The 17,029-nt window shown below is 46.1% G+C and overlaps 1 protein-coding gene across 1 annotated transcript in view; it reads left to right on the top strand.

Annotated features, from left to right (window-relative positions):
- Prkcb (protein kinase C beta) overlaps positions 1–17,029 on the top strand; it is a 306,315-nt gene that overhangs the window by 249,525 nt on the left and 39,761 nt on the right. Inside the window, 2 exon segments of the mRNA XM_047533405.1 lie at positions 13,168–13,259; positions 15,124–15,186. Of these exon segments, the coding sequence (XP_047389361.1) occupies positions 13,168–13,259; positions 15,124–15,186 (155 nt within the window).

Here is a 17,029-nt window from a genome sequence, read left to right as displayed (position 1 = left end):
CTCTGTCCCTTTTCCATGGGTGGTCCCAAAATTAACTTGGACATCAGCAGATGATGGGCCATCCCAACCTGGTAAATGGAGTAAGAAGGAGACCTTCTCAAGGGAGAGGCCAAGAGAACTTGGAGGAGCTGTTTTCGATTTCAGTTGGCCAGCTTGAGATCGGGAGAAATCAGTCATTTGTGACGGCTATTCATCCAAGTAGATCCTCTTCGTTTGCTACTGACAATTTTTGAAGATGGTAACGTGCAGTGTATTTGAGGTCGTTCCTGTAACATGCCCTGTCTCCCTCGCTCCGGTGCTTTCTGGCATTGGAGAGAAATGGCTGAGTTTACGTGGAAATTGTGCAAAGCTCAGAGTCCTCCTCAAGGAGTGTGGCGTTTGCCAGGGAGGAGAGGTGAATGGCCAGGAGAGTCTAGTATACGAGAGCTCAGTGGAGCCGTGTCCTGCCTGGGATGAAGGCCCCGTACTGGAGACCCGTGTACAGTCCCTGGTCCAGCCAGCCCAGGGGTGCAACAGGTTGCCTTCTCGTTGGTTGAGGACCGGATGAAACAGTTAGTCTGTGTCTAGGGACTGTATGTTGGGGCGGGCGAATGCTTGGGGGGTACGCTTACCATGTCAGAAGCCCCGGGGGGCTAGGTGAGGCTGGCTGAGGGGAGAGCAGGTACCCACCCATGTCCATCTCACCTGAATTCTGCACATAATGCTCATTGAGTGAAATGCCCCAATTTAAATGATTTTTTCTCACTTTGTTTTTTGGCTAAGCACATGTATTTTAATTTCGCATAGGTTAAATTCATTTTCAAAGACTTTAATAGTGCCTACTCTGTGTGCAAAGCCAACCACGACTCTTAGATGGAGCCCATCAGTGTCTGCATTTTGCAGAACGGGGTACTGAGGGCACCCAGGTAGTTCATGTCGGGGCTGTGATTTGAACCCTGGCAGCCTGGCTGAAGGGGACCCGCACTGAACTGCCACACTCTGGAGTCTTTGAAGTGTAGATCACCTGGCTCCTGCTCTACCTGACAGCCCTGGGGCAGCATCTCCAACAGCCAGCTTGCCTCCAGAGCTCGAACCTAGCCTTGCTTGCCTCTCACCTGCTCAGTGAAGTCACCTTGTGCCTCTGTGCCTTGGTTTTCCCATCTCTGAAGTGGAACCGACTTTGCATTTGAGCATCTACCATGTGTCAGTCTTTAAAAAAAAAAAAAGTTTCATTCCAGCCCCCCAAGAATCTTGAAATGGAAGGGATGAGCTCTCATCCCACTTTGTATGTAAAAGGGTCAGGGATGCCCAGCACGGGGTCAGCGGCCCATAGTACTCAGATCCCAGGCTTCTGTTGGCCTATCATGTTGCGTCACCACCAAAGTGGCCTCAACGGTGACAGTGCTGCAGACCAGACCAAAGAGCAGCAGTGAACAGTGTTAAGCTCTCTGGTATGTGCAGCGCACCACGCCCTGCCCCTCTCTCTGTAGGATGACATTTACCCTCCCAGCACCTCTGTTGGAGAGGTCCCGCGACTAACCCCACTCACAGCTGCGAATGCTGACGGTCAGAGAAGCGGAGTCACTTGTGCAGTATCCAACGGTCGGTCAGTGGTGGAGCTGGGATTTGTTCTGCAAGACTCCAGAACCCCAAACCCAGCAGCCTTGGACTCTGCTGGAGTCCAAGGGCATGCGATGCTAGAAGGCAAACGTGAGCCAGAGGACCACGTTCTGGGGCCTTCGCTGGAAAGGGATGCAGCTTTGCCGCTCCTCTCAGCCACCCGAACAATGGTCTGCCTCACATATACACAGCGCTCCCTAAACTCAAAAGCACCCATGGAGAAAATCTTACCTGATCCTTGCAAGGTCCATGTAGGAGGCAGGATCAGGGAGTGACGCAGTAGGAAGAACACCCAAAGGGCAATTAGGAAACGGGGCTCACGTTACATACTGATACTATACCCCGAACCACTTCATCTCTCTGAGGGTCGGTTTCCTTTGGACAGGATGGTGGATGGTAACACTTGGGATGTCCTCGCCGAGATCAGAGGTGATCGTGAAAGTGGAAACACTTTTTAAAATAGAAACAGTTGTGTGGAGATACAGCAGAGGAAGGATAGCAGAGGCTGCTGGGTTTGGGGTTCTGGAGTCTTGCAGAACAAATCCCAGCTCCACTGGGGCAGTGAGATGCTACTTTTGACAGGATCATCAAGGAAGGCTTCGCTGATAAAGATGACATCTGAGCAGAGACCAGAGCAAACGAGCATGGCACGGGGCCATCTGGGGGCAGAACCGTCCCAGCAGCAGGAAGAGCGAGTGTGATACCCGGGGGGGGGGAGCTTGCTCTGCGAGGGCAAGAGCAGCGAGGATCTCAGGCCGGTGTAGCCGGAGCCGATTGTCATTTTGTATTTTGTGACCCAGAATTCCTCTATGAATCAGCTCTCTTTAAAAGAAGGACAAATCTAGTATAACATGCGGCAAATTTGATACTTTTTTTTTTTTCTTAATTTTTGCTGGAGACTTAGCCTTCTGAAGATTAAAATAGATAAAAGTGAAAGAGACACCCAGCAACGCACAGTGGTTTTTTTTTTTTTTTGCCATTCTTAAAATGACATGAATTTAATTATCTGAAAAGTCATTTAGAAAAACAATGTGACATCAGAAATATCCTTGTGTTGGATTGAAAAAGGTTTTTTCCCTCTTTGATTTAATATTCTAATAATATTGACTATTAAAGACAAAACCCTTGAGAATAACTAAAATTGTGCATTTGAAATATAAAAACAAAGGGACATGGTACAGTGTTAATAGAAAAATGCAGTATATTGCATGCTACTTAATATGTTATTCCAAATGTGTTCAAATTGAAGATGCACACGGGAAAGAATCAGGAGGGGACCTGTATAAATCAAAATACTGATGTGATTTAGAGAGGGGTTTGTGGATGATTGTTTTCTCTTTGAATTTAAATTATTTTGAAAGTGTCTATAATAAAGCACTTTTTTTTTTTTAACTTCTGGGATTGAACTCAGGGGCACTCGACCACTGAGCCACATCTCCAGCCCTATTTTGTATTTTATTTAGAGACAGGGTCTCATTGAGTTGCTCAGCACCTCGCTTTTGCTGAGGCTGGCTTTGAACTCATGATCTTCTTGCCTCAGCCTCCGGAGGCGCTGGGATTATAGGCATGAGCCACCGTGCCTGGTTCTATAATAAAGCACTTTGCTTTTTTTTTTTTTTTTAGTGTGCCAGAAGATGGCAAAGTTAATACCCAAATACATGCAAGGGATTCCAGAAGGGAGTTGAAGTTTTAGAGAATTGTTCAGTAGCTGGTTTTAGCCAAACAGGTTTAGGCAAATAGCCCTGGAAGCACAGGGGATAAGCATGTGCTCCTTAGTTAGATGAAGCTGGTTCATGATTACTGGCTGCAAGACCTTTAAAAAAAAAAACACACTACACAGTTCCAAATATTGATTTCATCATTCTTAAAGTGAGCCTAATAGGTGAGAACTAAAAGACACCATGGATAAAATATAATAAACATTAAATGGAAGTTGCTTCCATGATTAGAGCTGGCCTGGGGCTGCTTTGCTGTACAGGCGACAAAAAAATTATATTCCCTCCAACCTTTCTGCAGTTTTCCTTAGGGACAATGTCAGTCAGGCACATTCATGCAATTTCCCAACTGCTAGTGGGCACAGGCAGTTAAGTTTCTTCAGCAAAACATCTATTTTAACTGTTTTCTTTTCAATTGAACATATGCACCTCTTTTTTTTTTTTAAATAGAATTAGATTTTATGAGTCATTGAAGGACAGAAGTTACTTCCTCCCCAAATTTGCTGCCATGATCCAGCAATAACTCAGTTGCAAGGCATGCTGGGAGAAGCATCAACCCAGAATGCAAGAGAGGACAGGGAAGTGAGGAGGGTGCGATCCACTGGTAGAATTGACCCTGGTGGCCTGTCCCTTGAGCCCCAGGAGTACCTCCCTCACCCAACTAGCTCATGCCAAAATAAAGAGGTAAAAAATAAAATAAAAAGGAAGTATTTTATGGGGGGAAAAAGCAACTCAAAGGCCAAAGTGACCCCGAGCGTCTTGAGGAACTAGACTTTGTAACTCTAAAGCAGGCTCAAATAAATTTATGGTTCTTTCTTCTTGCTTTCTTCGCTATTCACTGCTTATGGTAAACATGACTTACCCAACTTGTTTATCCACCAAATTCCCTAAGTATCAACTCATACTCAGGAAGAGATTCTGATTGGTTCACCTTGGGTCAGGTGTTCCTTCATGGTCCAATCTGCTATCTGCTGCTAATAATTGGCCACTACTATCTCAGTAGGAATCTTGTACAAGGGACTATATTTACAGGCAAGAAATACTTGTGCTTGCATTAGGTGGGGGCTCTCTCTCTCTCTCTCTCTCTCTCGGTATTAGGGTTGAATCCATGGGTGCTTGACCACTGAGCCACATCCCCAGCCCTTTTTATTTTTTATTTTGAGACAGGGTGTTGCTGAGTTGCCTAGGGCCTCACTAAGTTGCTGAGACTGGTCTTGAATTCGTGACCAATCCTCCTGTCTCAAATGACTGAGTCACTGGGACATGCACCACCATGTCTGGCCAACCATCTTGAATCCAAGGAGACTAACTGGGTTGAAGGTGGACATAGCCTAGTGGTACCAATATGGCGTCCAGTGTCTTTCAGGAGGTGGAGCTGGTAAGAATTTGGTAGGTATTGGGTCTCTAGTCAGTCAAAGCCATTCAAGGATCTTCAGTACAGGAAAGAAACCAGGAATGCAACCCAGGTGTATCCAGCTGGGGCAGGTAGAAACAGATACACCTTGGTTCTCTCAGCTTTGTGAGGTGGACTTTACATATTCACTTAGTAATCGAAGATTTGCAGACGTTCAAGGAAGAAGAGAGGTCCTTCTAGCCCTTGAGAAATTTGGTCTCTACTTGGAAGGGCAATAGTTAGAGGAGCATCAATTGCTTGATTCTATCAGAGATTCTATGACTGTAAAATACAGGGGAAAGAAGGTTCAATATGCATGCACGTCCTTGACCGCACACTGACTTTAGTGAAGCTCTGGTAATTTGCATGAACTTGACATGCATCATCTGATAGATCTTGGAAACACCCCACATGAAGGAGAAGCTGTTATTAGCCTACCTGCTTTAGGAAGGCAGAGAGTTTACATAACCAACCCAAGGTCTTAGTCAAGCATCCAGCATAACTGAGACTCAAACCCAGGACTAACTGATGCCAAAGCCAGGGCTCTGACCTACAACACAACACCATTTCTCTGGAGAAAGATAGATGGCTTTCAGCAATAAAGGGAGCAACTTGAAGACTGAATGAATTCACTGACCGGCTTAGAAAATCACTAAAGGTCATTAACTAGACAAATGATCACTGCAACTTACGTCAGTGTGTGGTGCATAGAGCATCCCACATGGTTGCTTTTCTCTGTCTGTGGTGTCTTATTAAAAGTGGCAGGTGTAGGCCTGACAGTCACATGGGATTGGCACACTCCACTTGAAGCGATATTGGGGGAAGGTTCCTTGCCCGGTCTGGGGGCCCTCAGATGGCCTCTGCACATGATATCCCATCCTCATGCTGCTGTTCCTAGTTTGGGAAATTCTGTCCCTTTTGCATGATGTGGTGATAGACAGACATTTAATTTTGTTCATTTACTGATCGACTATTAAAGATAAAGAAGAAAGAGGAACTTTAAATGAGCTCAACTCACTTCCAGCTTAGAGGACAGGAAGGGTAAGCGTGTAATGAAGCATCCCAGCAACACAGCAATTTGAAGGAGCACTTTAAGGTTGAGCAGACTGGCTAGTTTAAAGAGAAAGTTGGTGAGTTTGCCTTTCTGAGCTTTTAATTGGAGATGACAGAGGAACACCCACGTAGATATCTCCTGGAGCCAGCTGGAGCCGACGGGAGCTCAGCAGAGAGGGAGAGGATAGAAATATAAGTCAAGATTCATCAGCCCAGAGATGAGAGCTGAAGCTCTGAGCTGTGACAAGCCCATGGGAGAGAGAGAAGCCGGACCTCAAGTCGATACCCAACAAATGCTTTTTGATTTTTATGTGGTTGAGTCTAGTGAAGAAACCCTTATCAAAAACCACTGGGTGTGATGATAAGGAAGATCCTTTAAGAGGCTGGAGTTGCGGCTCAGTGGTAGAGCACTCGCCTGGCATGTGTGAGGCCCTGGGTTCGATCCTCAGCACCGCATATAAATAAATAAATTAAAAAGATCCATTGACAACTAAAAAAGAAAAAAGTTTATGTTTTCAACTACAAGAAAAAAAATAAAAAGATCCTTGGAGCCCTTGCAGTGATTTTATAGGAAGAGTGGAAAACGAAACCAAATCCCAGGAAGGGGGATAATGAGGGAAGTTAAGGCAGGTCGGGGAGGCCATGTGGTTAGCGGAAGCCCCTCAAGTTTGCTGCTTGTACCCCTATGCACACTTCCTTTTATGCGTGTTATTTTAGATCATGGTTTCCATTAAGTATATGTTTGCTTTAACCAAGTTTCTAAGTGCCCTGAAGGCAGGGTCTGTATCTTATTCAACATTTTCCCCCTTTAATGCCTAAGGATCATGACTGGCAAAAATAAACGTTCAGCCAAAGTTCTAGAACTCACCTCTCTACGCCAGTCGGGCCCTAGGTTACCTCCCAGCGTGCCCCAGACGTGGACGTTCCTCACTGTGGAGTGGGAGATGAACTTGGTGGTTCGCAGAGGAGCGATATTTATTTTTAAAAGAAGTGACTTCAGGGATTGATGTACGAAAGCCAGGCCAGATGTCGTAGCACCGAGATGGAAGTTTCCAGACGTGAGCTTTGGTTTTTTTAATAGAGACAATGAAGTTCCTTGTAGGACTGGGGTAAAAAGTTTGAAATGTTTAAAAGAATGGTGCTTAAGTTTTTAGAAAGTGAATTTCTAAAACCACTTTTTAAAACATGAGTCAATTTTAATTTTTTTTTTAAATTTCTTTTTTTATTTTTACAGACTGCACTTTGATTCATTGTACGCAAATGGGGTATCACTTTTCGTTTCTGTGGGAAATAAATCAATTTTAGGCAAACTTGGTAGAGGTCTGGACATCAGTTGGGAGATGACTGAAATTCCCAGTTCTCCTTTCTTTCTTATGTTCTCATCTCTCCCCGACTCAGCCTGGACCACCCACCCCTGATTCCTTCTCTCTGGAACCCTATGCATTTCACTCTCCCTCTTCAGCCCACAAGAGCCATGGACTCAAGGCCTTAGCTCAGTTGTATTTCTCACGGGACACATGAAAACACACTAACTACCAAGGTGAAAACATCCGCGTCCACAGGCGACCCAAAATCCTCTCCTGCGCCATTTTGGGAAACATTGGCATTTTGGAAACGTTTCTGGTCTCCCCCACTCGCCTGGGGAATCCTTCACACCGGGCACTGTGGATATTCACAGCAGCGTCCCTGGCAATGGACAAGTGCCTGGCAGAAGAGTGGGCATTATTAAATGTTTGTTCAGAAATGAGAGGGACGGTGAGGTGCCAACCATCACAGTTAATCGCCCAAGTGCTGGTGGGCCAAAGCCAGCCTGAGTGCAGTTCAAAGACGATAGCTCTCAGGATCTCCTCACATATGGTTTGTGGTAGGAACGGACCACAAACATGACCCATAGCAGAGCTGGTCCCCCTGTTGGGATTCCGACTGATGAGTTCGGGGGGGACAAGCTGAGTTAATGCAAGCAGAAATCAAGCAAGTCAAAGCTTTGCCTCACTTCTCTCTCTTTCTCTGTGGCCGATGCCATCTGCTAGTTTTAAAAATAATTTTTAAAAGCAAGTGTTGTGGTTCTCTTCAACGCGCAGCAAAGACAGACGCTATTTTTAGACTTGTTTTCTATCAAACCCCCCCCACCACCACCACCAAAGAAACCAGGGGCTGGGTGTCGCCGATTCTGGCTTCCCTGTCTGCATTCTGCCACCAACTTGTATGTGACCTTTTTGCAAATTTCAGATGCTCTGGACTCTGAGAACAGAAGCGATTATTCCACCTCCGTCTCTACCCCTCCTGAGGGATGTTGAGAGGGAGATGTTGTATTGGTGCGAGAAAGAGAGAAAAAAAAAATCATTTAAAAAAATCAGTTAACTGACGGTCCTTCCTCTTCACCTGTCAACTCTGTCTTGATGTCCAGAGTAGAAATGACCAGTGGTGGAGCTCTTACCTGGCATGCATGAGGTGCTGGGTTCTACAGCAGAAACAAATTTGGAAGAGAAATTATCTGAGTCTCCTGCACCACTAAACGTTCTTTTGTGGAAGGAGGATCAGGGTGACATTTATGTGTGGGTATGACTGGGTCACGGTGTGAAAGGTGGTTTGCTATCAAAATTTCGAGGCTTTTGTGAGGGGCTGTAAGTCCAGGGCAGCTGGCAGGGAAGTAAAGTGTAGGACCAAGATTCCACATTGGCAATCGACGTGGGATCTGAAGTCTCATTCCGCTACTAACTTGCACCCTCTGTGGTTATTGAAGCCTCAGAACCTCCAGCTTCCTCTTTACCTGGACCCTTGACATTCTTCACCTGGGTGTAGCATATATTCCTTCTCTTGCCTTCTGAACTGAAAGATCTTTGAAGGGAAGCCATGTCTATGTGTCCATCCATCCCACGTCAGCCTCAGAACCTTGTGTGTAAGATGAACTCACTGGAGGCAGCGGATGGAGAGGTTTTGATTGTAGACTCTGAAACCAAATAGCCCAGGGTTCAAATCCTGGCTGTGCAGCTTACCATATGAACAACCTCTGGTCAACCACTTACCCTTTCTGAGCATCAACTTCCATCTCTTAAAATGGGGAGAATGATATTAATACTGGTCATGTTGGGTTGTTTAGAGATGAGTGAGACAAAAAATAAAGAAAGCACTTAGTCACCTAACAAGTACCCTGAAGATGATAGCTTTATTCATTACTGTGGTCATTATAATTAGGCACTCAATACGCATTTGACAAATCGCTCGTATGCCTGATATGCATATACAAAATAAAGCTCTATGCACTTTAGAGATTTCTTTTTGGTAGTGGGAATTGAACTCAGGGGCACGCCACCACTGAGCCACATTCCCCAGCCCTATTTTGTATTTTAGTTAGAGACAGGGTCTCACTTGAGTTGCTTAGCACCTTGCTTTTGCTGAGACTGGCTTTGAACTCGCGATCCTCCTGCCTCAGCCTCCCGAGCTGCTGGGATTACAGGCGAGCACCACCGAACCCAGCTGAAAGAAGATTTTTTTCAAGTGGTAGACTGAACATTTATTATGTGGCCAACATCATGCTAGACTCTTTCCAAATGTCATGTTGTTTATCACGCTGGGGCAGATGAAGAATGTCCACTTTACGGGTTAAGGGGAAACTGGAGGTTCAAGAGGTTCAATAACTACTCAGCGTTGCAAGTTAGTAGTGGAATGAGACTTCAGATCCCACATGGATTTCCGAGGTGGAATCTTGACCCTATACTTCACTTCCCCGCCAGCTGTCCCGGTTTTATAGCCCCTCACAAAAACCTTGCAATTTTGATCGCAAACCACCTTTCACACCGTGACCCAGCCATACCCACACTTTAATGTCACACAAACCCTCTTTTCACAAAAGAAACACTTAGTGGTGCAGAGGACTGAGAATTCTATTTCTTTCTTTTTAAAAAGTTAACCATGACCCCACCAAATTGGTTTAATAATCACTTAAGGGGAAACAACTTGCGTTTGATCAACACTGATCTGGCTTCAATAACTAGGACATCTCGGACATAGAAATCTTTGTTTCCTTCATAGTTTGCAGCGAGGGGCATGTTTTATTTGAGCCCCTCACTGACTCTGTTAGACATGGGTGCTGAGATTATCCTCATCTTGTAAGTGAGGATACCAAGACTCTGGGATAAGGAGGAATCTCCCCAAACCCACCCCACTAGCAAAATTGCAAGGTTTTTGTGAGGAACTGGGCATTCCATGCCACCCTTTGACTGCGTGATGATATTTTGGAGGCCCACTGACTTCTGCTCATTTGCACAGTTAATGTTCATGGGTGGCTTGCTTTGGCCAGGCATGGTGCTGGGTTCTTGGTACACAGCGATAAATAAATTTGACATGGCCACTGGCTTTATGGAACTTTCTGTTGTATCTGACACGAGACAATTTTTTGCAGAGTGAAAACCAGAATCTTGCATTAAGTTCCTGAGGTCTTATGTGATCGGAGTCCCTCGTATCCTCTCTGACCTCCTCTCCCACCCTGTCTCTTCCCTTCTCTAATCACACGGTTTCCTTGTGGATCCTGAAGCACATCAGGTGCACGCTAGCCTCAGGGCCTTTGCCCCGGCCATTTCCTCCACCTGGTAGTCTCTTGCTGTAGATTTTTGCATAACTGTTTCTATCACTTCTTCCAAATCTTTGCTGAAATATCTTCTCAATAAGTTTCATCCTGAGCACTTGATGGAAACTGGAAGTCTTTTCTCCTATCTCATCCATCTGCCATTCCCAGTCTTTTGTTTTCTCCATAGTACTTAATTACCCCTCAACACTCTATGTAATTTACTTATTAGGTCTAATATTCTCTTGATCTATGTCACCCTACTAGAGGAAAGATAAAGACAGGGAGTTTTTGCTGATTTTGTTCCCTGACTCATTCCCAGCACCTATAACCTGGTAGCCGGTAGGTCTTTAAAAATATTTTTAATTTAATTAGTGAGTGAATAAATAGAGGAACCATCATCCAGTTAAATATATAATTACAAATTATGATGGGATGAGAGGGAAAAAAACCCACAGAGGCTGGAGAAGGAATGTAGCAGGCAGACCTAATTTAGATCGGGTGGGTTAAGGAAGCGGTTTTTTTAGGCTGAGAACATGAGGGGGACTTCAGCTCCCTGCAAATAGTCGGCGCAGACCCTGCCATTGCAAACGGAACGGAAGTGGTGTGGAGGGTGATTTAACCCGAGCGGAAGTCTCTGGGAAGAGGCGAGGTCAGTCATTCACCTAGCAGACACCCTCCGGTGGCAGGACAGGAGGCCATCACCAGGGTCGCTGATCGAGGACCAGGACACACCCAGCTCATTCGACCTCAGCAACACTGTGGTTCTCTGACCTCCACTTTCCAGAGAGGAAGCCCCGCTGTCACCCCATGCCCCCAGCCACCGGGTAGCAGAGCCGAGTTTCCAAATAAACCTCTTTGGCACGGACGCCTGTGCTCTTTCCGTCTCTGTGCACCTACTATGTGTTAGTCTTGAGACCAGGAACAGGTTCACACCGCGAGGAGGACACAGTCCCTGACTTGAAGGACTTCACCTTATCCCTCAAAGGATGCATTGAAAAATTCCCAGAACAGGCTACCCATTGTTTTTTTCTGGTCCCAATTCCTTTACTTCTGGGTATGTCCTTCTAAGCTACTGTTTTCCAGTCTTTGAAAATTCATGTTTTGTTTTGGCTTTGGTAGCCACTGTGTTATGTATTACTGCATACTGCCACTATTATGTATTACTGTGTACTACTCTCTATTCTCTATCTATTACTGCATACTACTATCTATTCTCTATCTATTACTGCATACTACTCTCTATTCTCTATCTATTACTGCATACTACTCTCTATTCTCTATTACTGCATACTACTCTCTATTCTCTATCTATTACTGCATACTACTATCTATTCTCTATCTATTACTGCATACTACTCTCTATTCTCTATTGCTGCATACTACTATCTTTTCTCTATTACTGCATACTACTATCTACTCTCTATTGCCTATTCTGCATACCACTATTATCTATTACTACATGCTACTATCTATTCTCTATCTATTACTACATGCTACTATCTATTATCTGTTACTGTATACTACTATCTATTCTCTATTGCCTTTTGCCGCATACTACTATCTATTCTCTATTACTGCATACTACTATCTATTCTCTATTACTGCATACTACTTTCTATTCTCTATTACTGCATACTACTTTCTATTCTCTATTACTGCATACTACTATCTATTCTCTATTACTGCATACTACTTTCTATTCTCTATTACTGCATACTACTATCTATTCTTTATCTATTACTGCATACTACTATCTATTCTTTATCTATTACTGCATACTACTATCTATTCTCTATTACTGCATACTACTATCTATTCTCTATTACTGCATACTACTATCTATTCTCTATTACTGTATACTACTATCTATTCTCCATTACTGCATACTATATTCTCTATTACTGCATACTAGTATCTATTCTCTATCTATTACTGCATACTCCTATCTATTCTCTATCTGTTACTGCATACTACTATCTATTCTCTATTGTCTATTACTGCATGCTACTCTCTGTTGCCTATTCTGCATACTTCAGAGCTCATTGGCTGAAGGCAACAGTAAGCATTTATCATCGCACAGTTTCTGTAGGTCAGGAGGAGTTTGGGGGTGGCTTATCCCCCAAAGATGAAGTTGCAGCTGCAGTCACAATGTGGGCTGGGACCACCGGCCCCCGAGAGCTGAACTGAGCTGGCAGGATCTGTTTCCAAGGGATTCACTTACATGGTGGGGAGCTGGTACCAGCTGCTGGCAGGAGACCTCCACTCCTTCCCCATGTTCCTTTCCGGGGCTGTTTGGGTGTGTCTTTGTGACATGGCGGCTGACTTTCCCCGGAGTGAGGGGAGAACAAGGTGGAAGCTCTACTGTCCTCGATGATCTAGTCCCAGAAGTTGTGCTCCCTCCTGGTGACACGGTTCAGTCCTCCTCATCGAGGGAAGGTACTTCACAAGGACATGACTAGCAGGAGTTGAAACAGAGTCTGGCTTCCAAGGCCGCAATATTATTTCCATCACATTTTCCACTTTTTATTATAATTAACCTTATCCTAAACAGTAATATCAATTAAGCCACAAGATTAGTGTGCTAATTATGTTTTCCAGCACAAATGAACTTAAACTTGTAGTTATTAATTTTAAAAATGATTTATGTTCCACCTGGCCTCCCTGCATACCTCCAATAGCCTAGAGTTTATACTCCAGGAGACACGGGGCCTGCCAGGCAGGCATGTGTCAGAGTCCTGGGGTCAGGGGTATTGATCATTAATCCCAGCTCCTCCCTGCTCTCCTCCTGCAACCCGAGAAGCTGCAGGACGCTGCTGACTTTGCCCTTGCTCTCTCCCCAGGACCGGCTGTACTTCGTGATGGAGTATGTGAACGGCGGTGACCTCATGTACCACATCCAACAAGTTGGCCGGTTCAAGGAGCCTCATGCTGTGTAAGGGGAGACGCGTGCTTTTTCCTTGGAATAATGGATGGTTTGTGAGTTCCTTGGGGTTCTGCCAAAGAGGGCTTTTTAAACAGCTGGAGCTCCTTCCTTGTGAGAAGTACTTGGCCACAGGAGGAAGGTGTTTTCCTCCATGTGAGCTGCTGCTTTTTGCCCCTGACACCAGCTAAGAATAGGGAGCCCCAAAACCCACAGCTACTTCTTGATCTTTAATTCTCAACCCTGATTCCTGAGGGAGGTCTTGTAGCTTCCTTACGGACTGTCAGTGCAGGCTCTGTTTGAAAGTTTGCTGATATTTATTGAGCGCTTACTATATGCCAGGTCCTCAGCACTTAACCAACATGCTCTCATTTAATCCTGAGAACAACCCCGGCTGGTAGGTATCATCATCTCTGCTTTGCAGACAGGAAACTGAGGCCGAGAGGCTTTTGGAAATTCATTTGCGGTCCCACAGCTAGCGTGAGGATGATCCAGGGGTCCAAGCCACGTGTTTCCGTCATGTTCTCTCCTCCTCTGCTCTGCTTCTTAGGAGGCTTCACTCCAAGGAGATGAAGGACCAGGATGGGTCCTGGGAGGGGAAACTGAGTCTGGGTTTTGAAGTTTCCCCGGCTAAGTCTGTTTCATCTTCTTCAGTCTACATACCTGCCCAGATTGATTCTTTTTAGAAGGAAGATGTCCTCATGCTATGTCCCTGCTTTTGTTAAGCAAAATACCCTAGACCCAGAAAGAAAAAAAAAGAAAAAAACAAGCGTGGCGTGTTTTCTCATACGTGGGACCTAAAAAAGAAAAAAGAAAATAAACGAATAGAAATGTTGACCTGAAAGTAGAAGAAGGATTACTAGGAACTGGAAAGCGGGAGGGAGGGGGAGTGGATGGACGTGGTCAGTTCACAGGCTGCGTTTGTGGCCGGACCTCGGCCAACCGCATTCCTCTGAATAATCGATAATAGACACTTTCCACAAAGAACTCTGGGGGGCAACAGGAACACTGCAGGTCCTAGGAATTAGCATCAAATGGCCTCTTATTGCCCCTCCAGAAAGCCCCCCAGGCGTGTCTAGGCCCCACCCTGTCACTCCTGGGGCTTGCCGGCCCCTCCCCTCCCCCTGCGGAGGTTGTGAGCACCCTGTTCTGGGAGGGTTTGCGTTATGGCTGTGCTTGTGAGTCGAGTCACTTGTCTCTCTTGGCACAATTCTGGTGGGACTCTGGAGTTGGTCCCTCTTTCCTTCCTGACGTCTAGCTGATCACAGGTTTCATTCCATTAACACAGAGGACCCATACCCAGGGTCTGCCCAGCTCTGCGGGTACAACTGGCCTTTCTGGCTCTCTCAGATCCTCCCTCCTCTGGGTGGACCTTCACTGAGAAGTCATATGTCAGACCCATGTTGCTCCCCATCCTGGCTGTGCCCCTTGTTCGCTCTGTCGTTAGAGTTCACCTCCCTGAGCCTCAGCTTCCTCATTAGGAGAACAGGGAGGGACTAGTCGGGCCTATATCATAGGATTATAATTAGAACCAGAGAATACCTAGAATGAGGCTAGGTGGATGGGAAGCCTCCAAGGCACGTTACTGTTGTTAGTAAGATGTTTTAACTGGCCGTAGTCTGAAATCACCATTCCCCATCCAGTCCATCCTAGCCGTGGTACCCTCCACTACACTCGCGACAGACCTTTGCCTACCCCCAGTCTGTCCTCAAGGCTCTCTCGAGCACCCCATTCACCCATCTGGACCCTCAGCCTTTGGTGAGCTGGGCGGCTGACCATCCTTGGTGAGACTTCCATGCCCTATGCCTACTTCAGCCGCCCATCATCAGGTGTCCTTGAATTTCTCCATCATTTTCCCCCCTCTTTTTAATTTCAGATTTTACGCTGCAGAAATTGCCATCGGTCTGTTCTTCTTGCAGAGCAAGGGCATCATTTACCGGTAAGCGAACTCGGCTGAGCTTCCCAGCGCCTCCTCGCCCTCTGCTCCTCCTTCCCTGCCTCTTTCTTCAGCTGCTTTTAAAATTAGAATCCGCGGTGGGGGAGGAATCCTCCAGGACTAACTTGGGCATGTGTTCTGCCAGGCAGCATCGCCCACTGCCATGGCAAAGTTTGGGCAGCTCTCTGTGGTGATAGAAAAATCTTGATGGACTGTGTCGCCAATGATCTGGGGCCTCAAACACGAGAGGAGGAGGCTCGTCCAGGGGACCCTGCTACTTCTTCCTCTTGCCCCTGGACCCCACATGTGGGGAGTCAGGATAGAAGCTTGGTTGGCAGAATGTGGCGGATCGTATTATTATGAAACATTTTTTTTTCTCATTTAACTACAGTTTGGAAATAGATCTCTGAGTAGCACGCCCTGAAAGACAGGATTAAGTTCAGAACTTGGCATTTGCCAGTCTTTGGAGGAGCAAGCGTATGATCATAGCTGGATGAGTCATACCATTTTTTATTTCATGCAAGGCAGACTGTTGAGCCCGAGGCTCCTGCTTGTCAGAAGCTCCAGGGTGTGCGACTCTCCTTGTGCTACATGGATGCAAAGGACAGAGACCATGGGGGCTCGGGATGGTTTCTTATGCAAGAGAGGGTGGCAGGGACAGGGGCTTCCCAACAGCCCTTGGCATGGGTGAGGGTCCATTTAAGAGATCACCAAGAGCCATGAAAGCCCATATTATCCATTTGTTTGACCAATGTTGATCCAAAGTCTACCGACTGAGGGTGGAGGGAATCCAAGAAGAAGAAAATGGGCAAAACTCCTGCCTTGGTGGAGCTTGTATATTAATGGCGGGAGACAGATCAGTATATCGTAACCACAGAGTCTGCCAAACAGTGATATGTGCCAGCGAAAAATCAGGGGGAAGTGGGGTGGTTTGTGCTGGGTGGGGAGGGCCCCCTCCCATTCTGCAGAGGACATGGCAGTTCGGGTCTGGAGTTAGAGGTGTCTTGGGGGTCCTGGGCCCCTGGCTACAACTGAAGGATATGGGACCCAAAGGGACGAAGACATTGGCCCTGGTGGTCTCGAGGCTGATGGTGGAGGTAAGGTTGTGTGTGCTGGTGGGATGGAGGGATGAAGGTGGGGTCCTTGACAGAAGCCCACATTTTATTCACTCCTAAAAGTGCCAGCAAGAAATCCAGGCTGGCATGGTGACATTATGCTGAGCACACGGAGTCACCCCCCAATCCCGGTTTTCTCTTGATAATGGAAGAACGTGAAGAGGAGTGGTTTAGCTGGGCTCCTGAGTGGTCCTAGGGAAAGTGTAGAACCAGAAAGGAGAAGAATTTAACTTTTAAATAGTAAGGTCACTCTGCCCACGCTCGCCCTCCGTGCCCGTGGCAAGCACGTGGATCTCAGTGTGAGCACAAGATGAGGCTCCCGACTCCTCCGATCCTTGGTTTCCCTTCAGCTCTCCTAGGGAGAACATTTTGCACTGAATGTAATTCTGGTCTTGAAAGGCACACATTATCTTCCATATGATGTGACCCCTACATTCAAGCCGATGACTTCCGTTCCTGCTTAACCAAGAAAACAGGGTCTTGAGGTCATTTTTCACTCTGTGATTTTCACTTAATATGCTGACATTAAGTCCTGCCTCCTGGGCAGGAAGAACCCAGAACAGAGCTACAAGTGTATTCCAAGAAAATCCAGCCCCAGGGTGGAAGTAAGAATTCTTGTCAACTGAGTTGGGATTTAGGGCTAGTTTCCAGTCTAGCAGGGAACCACATTAGGATCTGGGATCCATGGATCCTGGTCACTGGCTATGCAGGAACTAAAACCCAAAGGTGAG

Source organism: Sciurus carolinensis, chromosome 18 (assembly GCF_902686445.1).
Source record: "Sciurus carolinensis chromosome 18, mSciCar1.2, whole genome shotgun sequence".
Lineage (NCBI taxonomy): Eukaryota > Metazoa > Chordata > Mammalia > Rodentia > Sciuridae > Sciurus > Sciurus carolinensis.
This window is presented reverse-complemented; position numbering and strand designations above follow the sequence as displayed.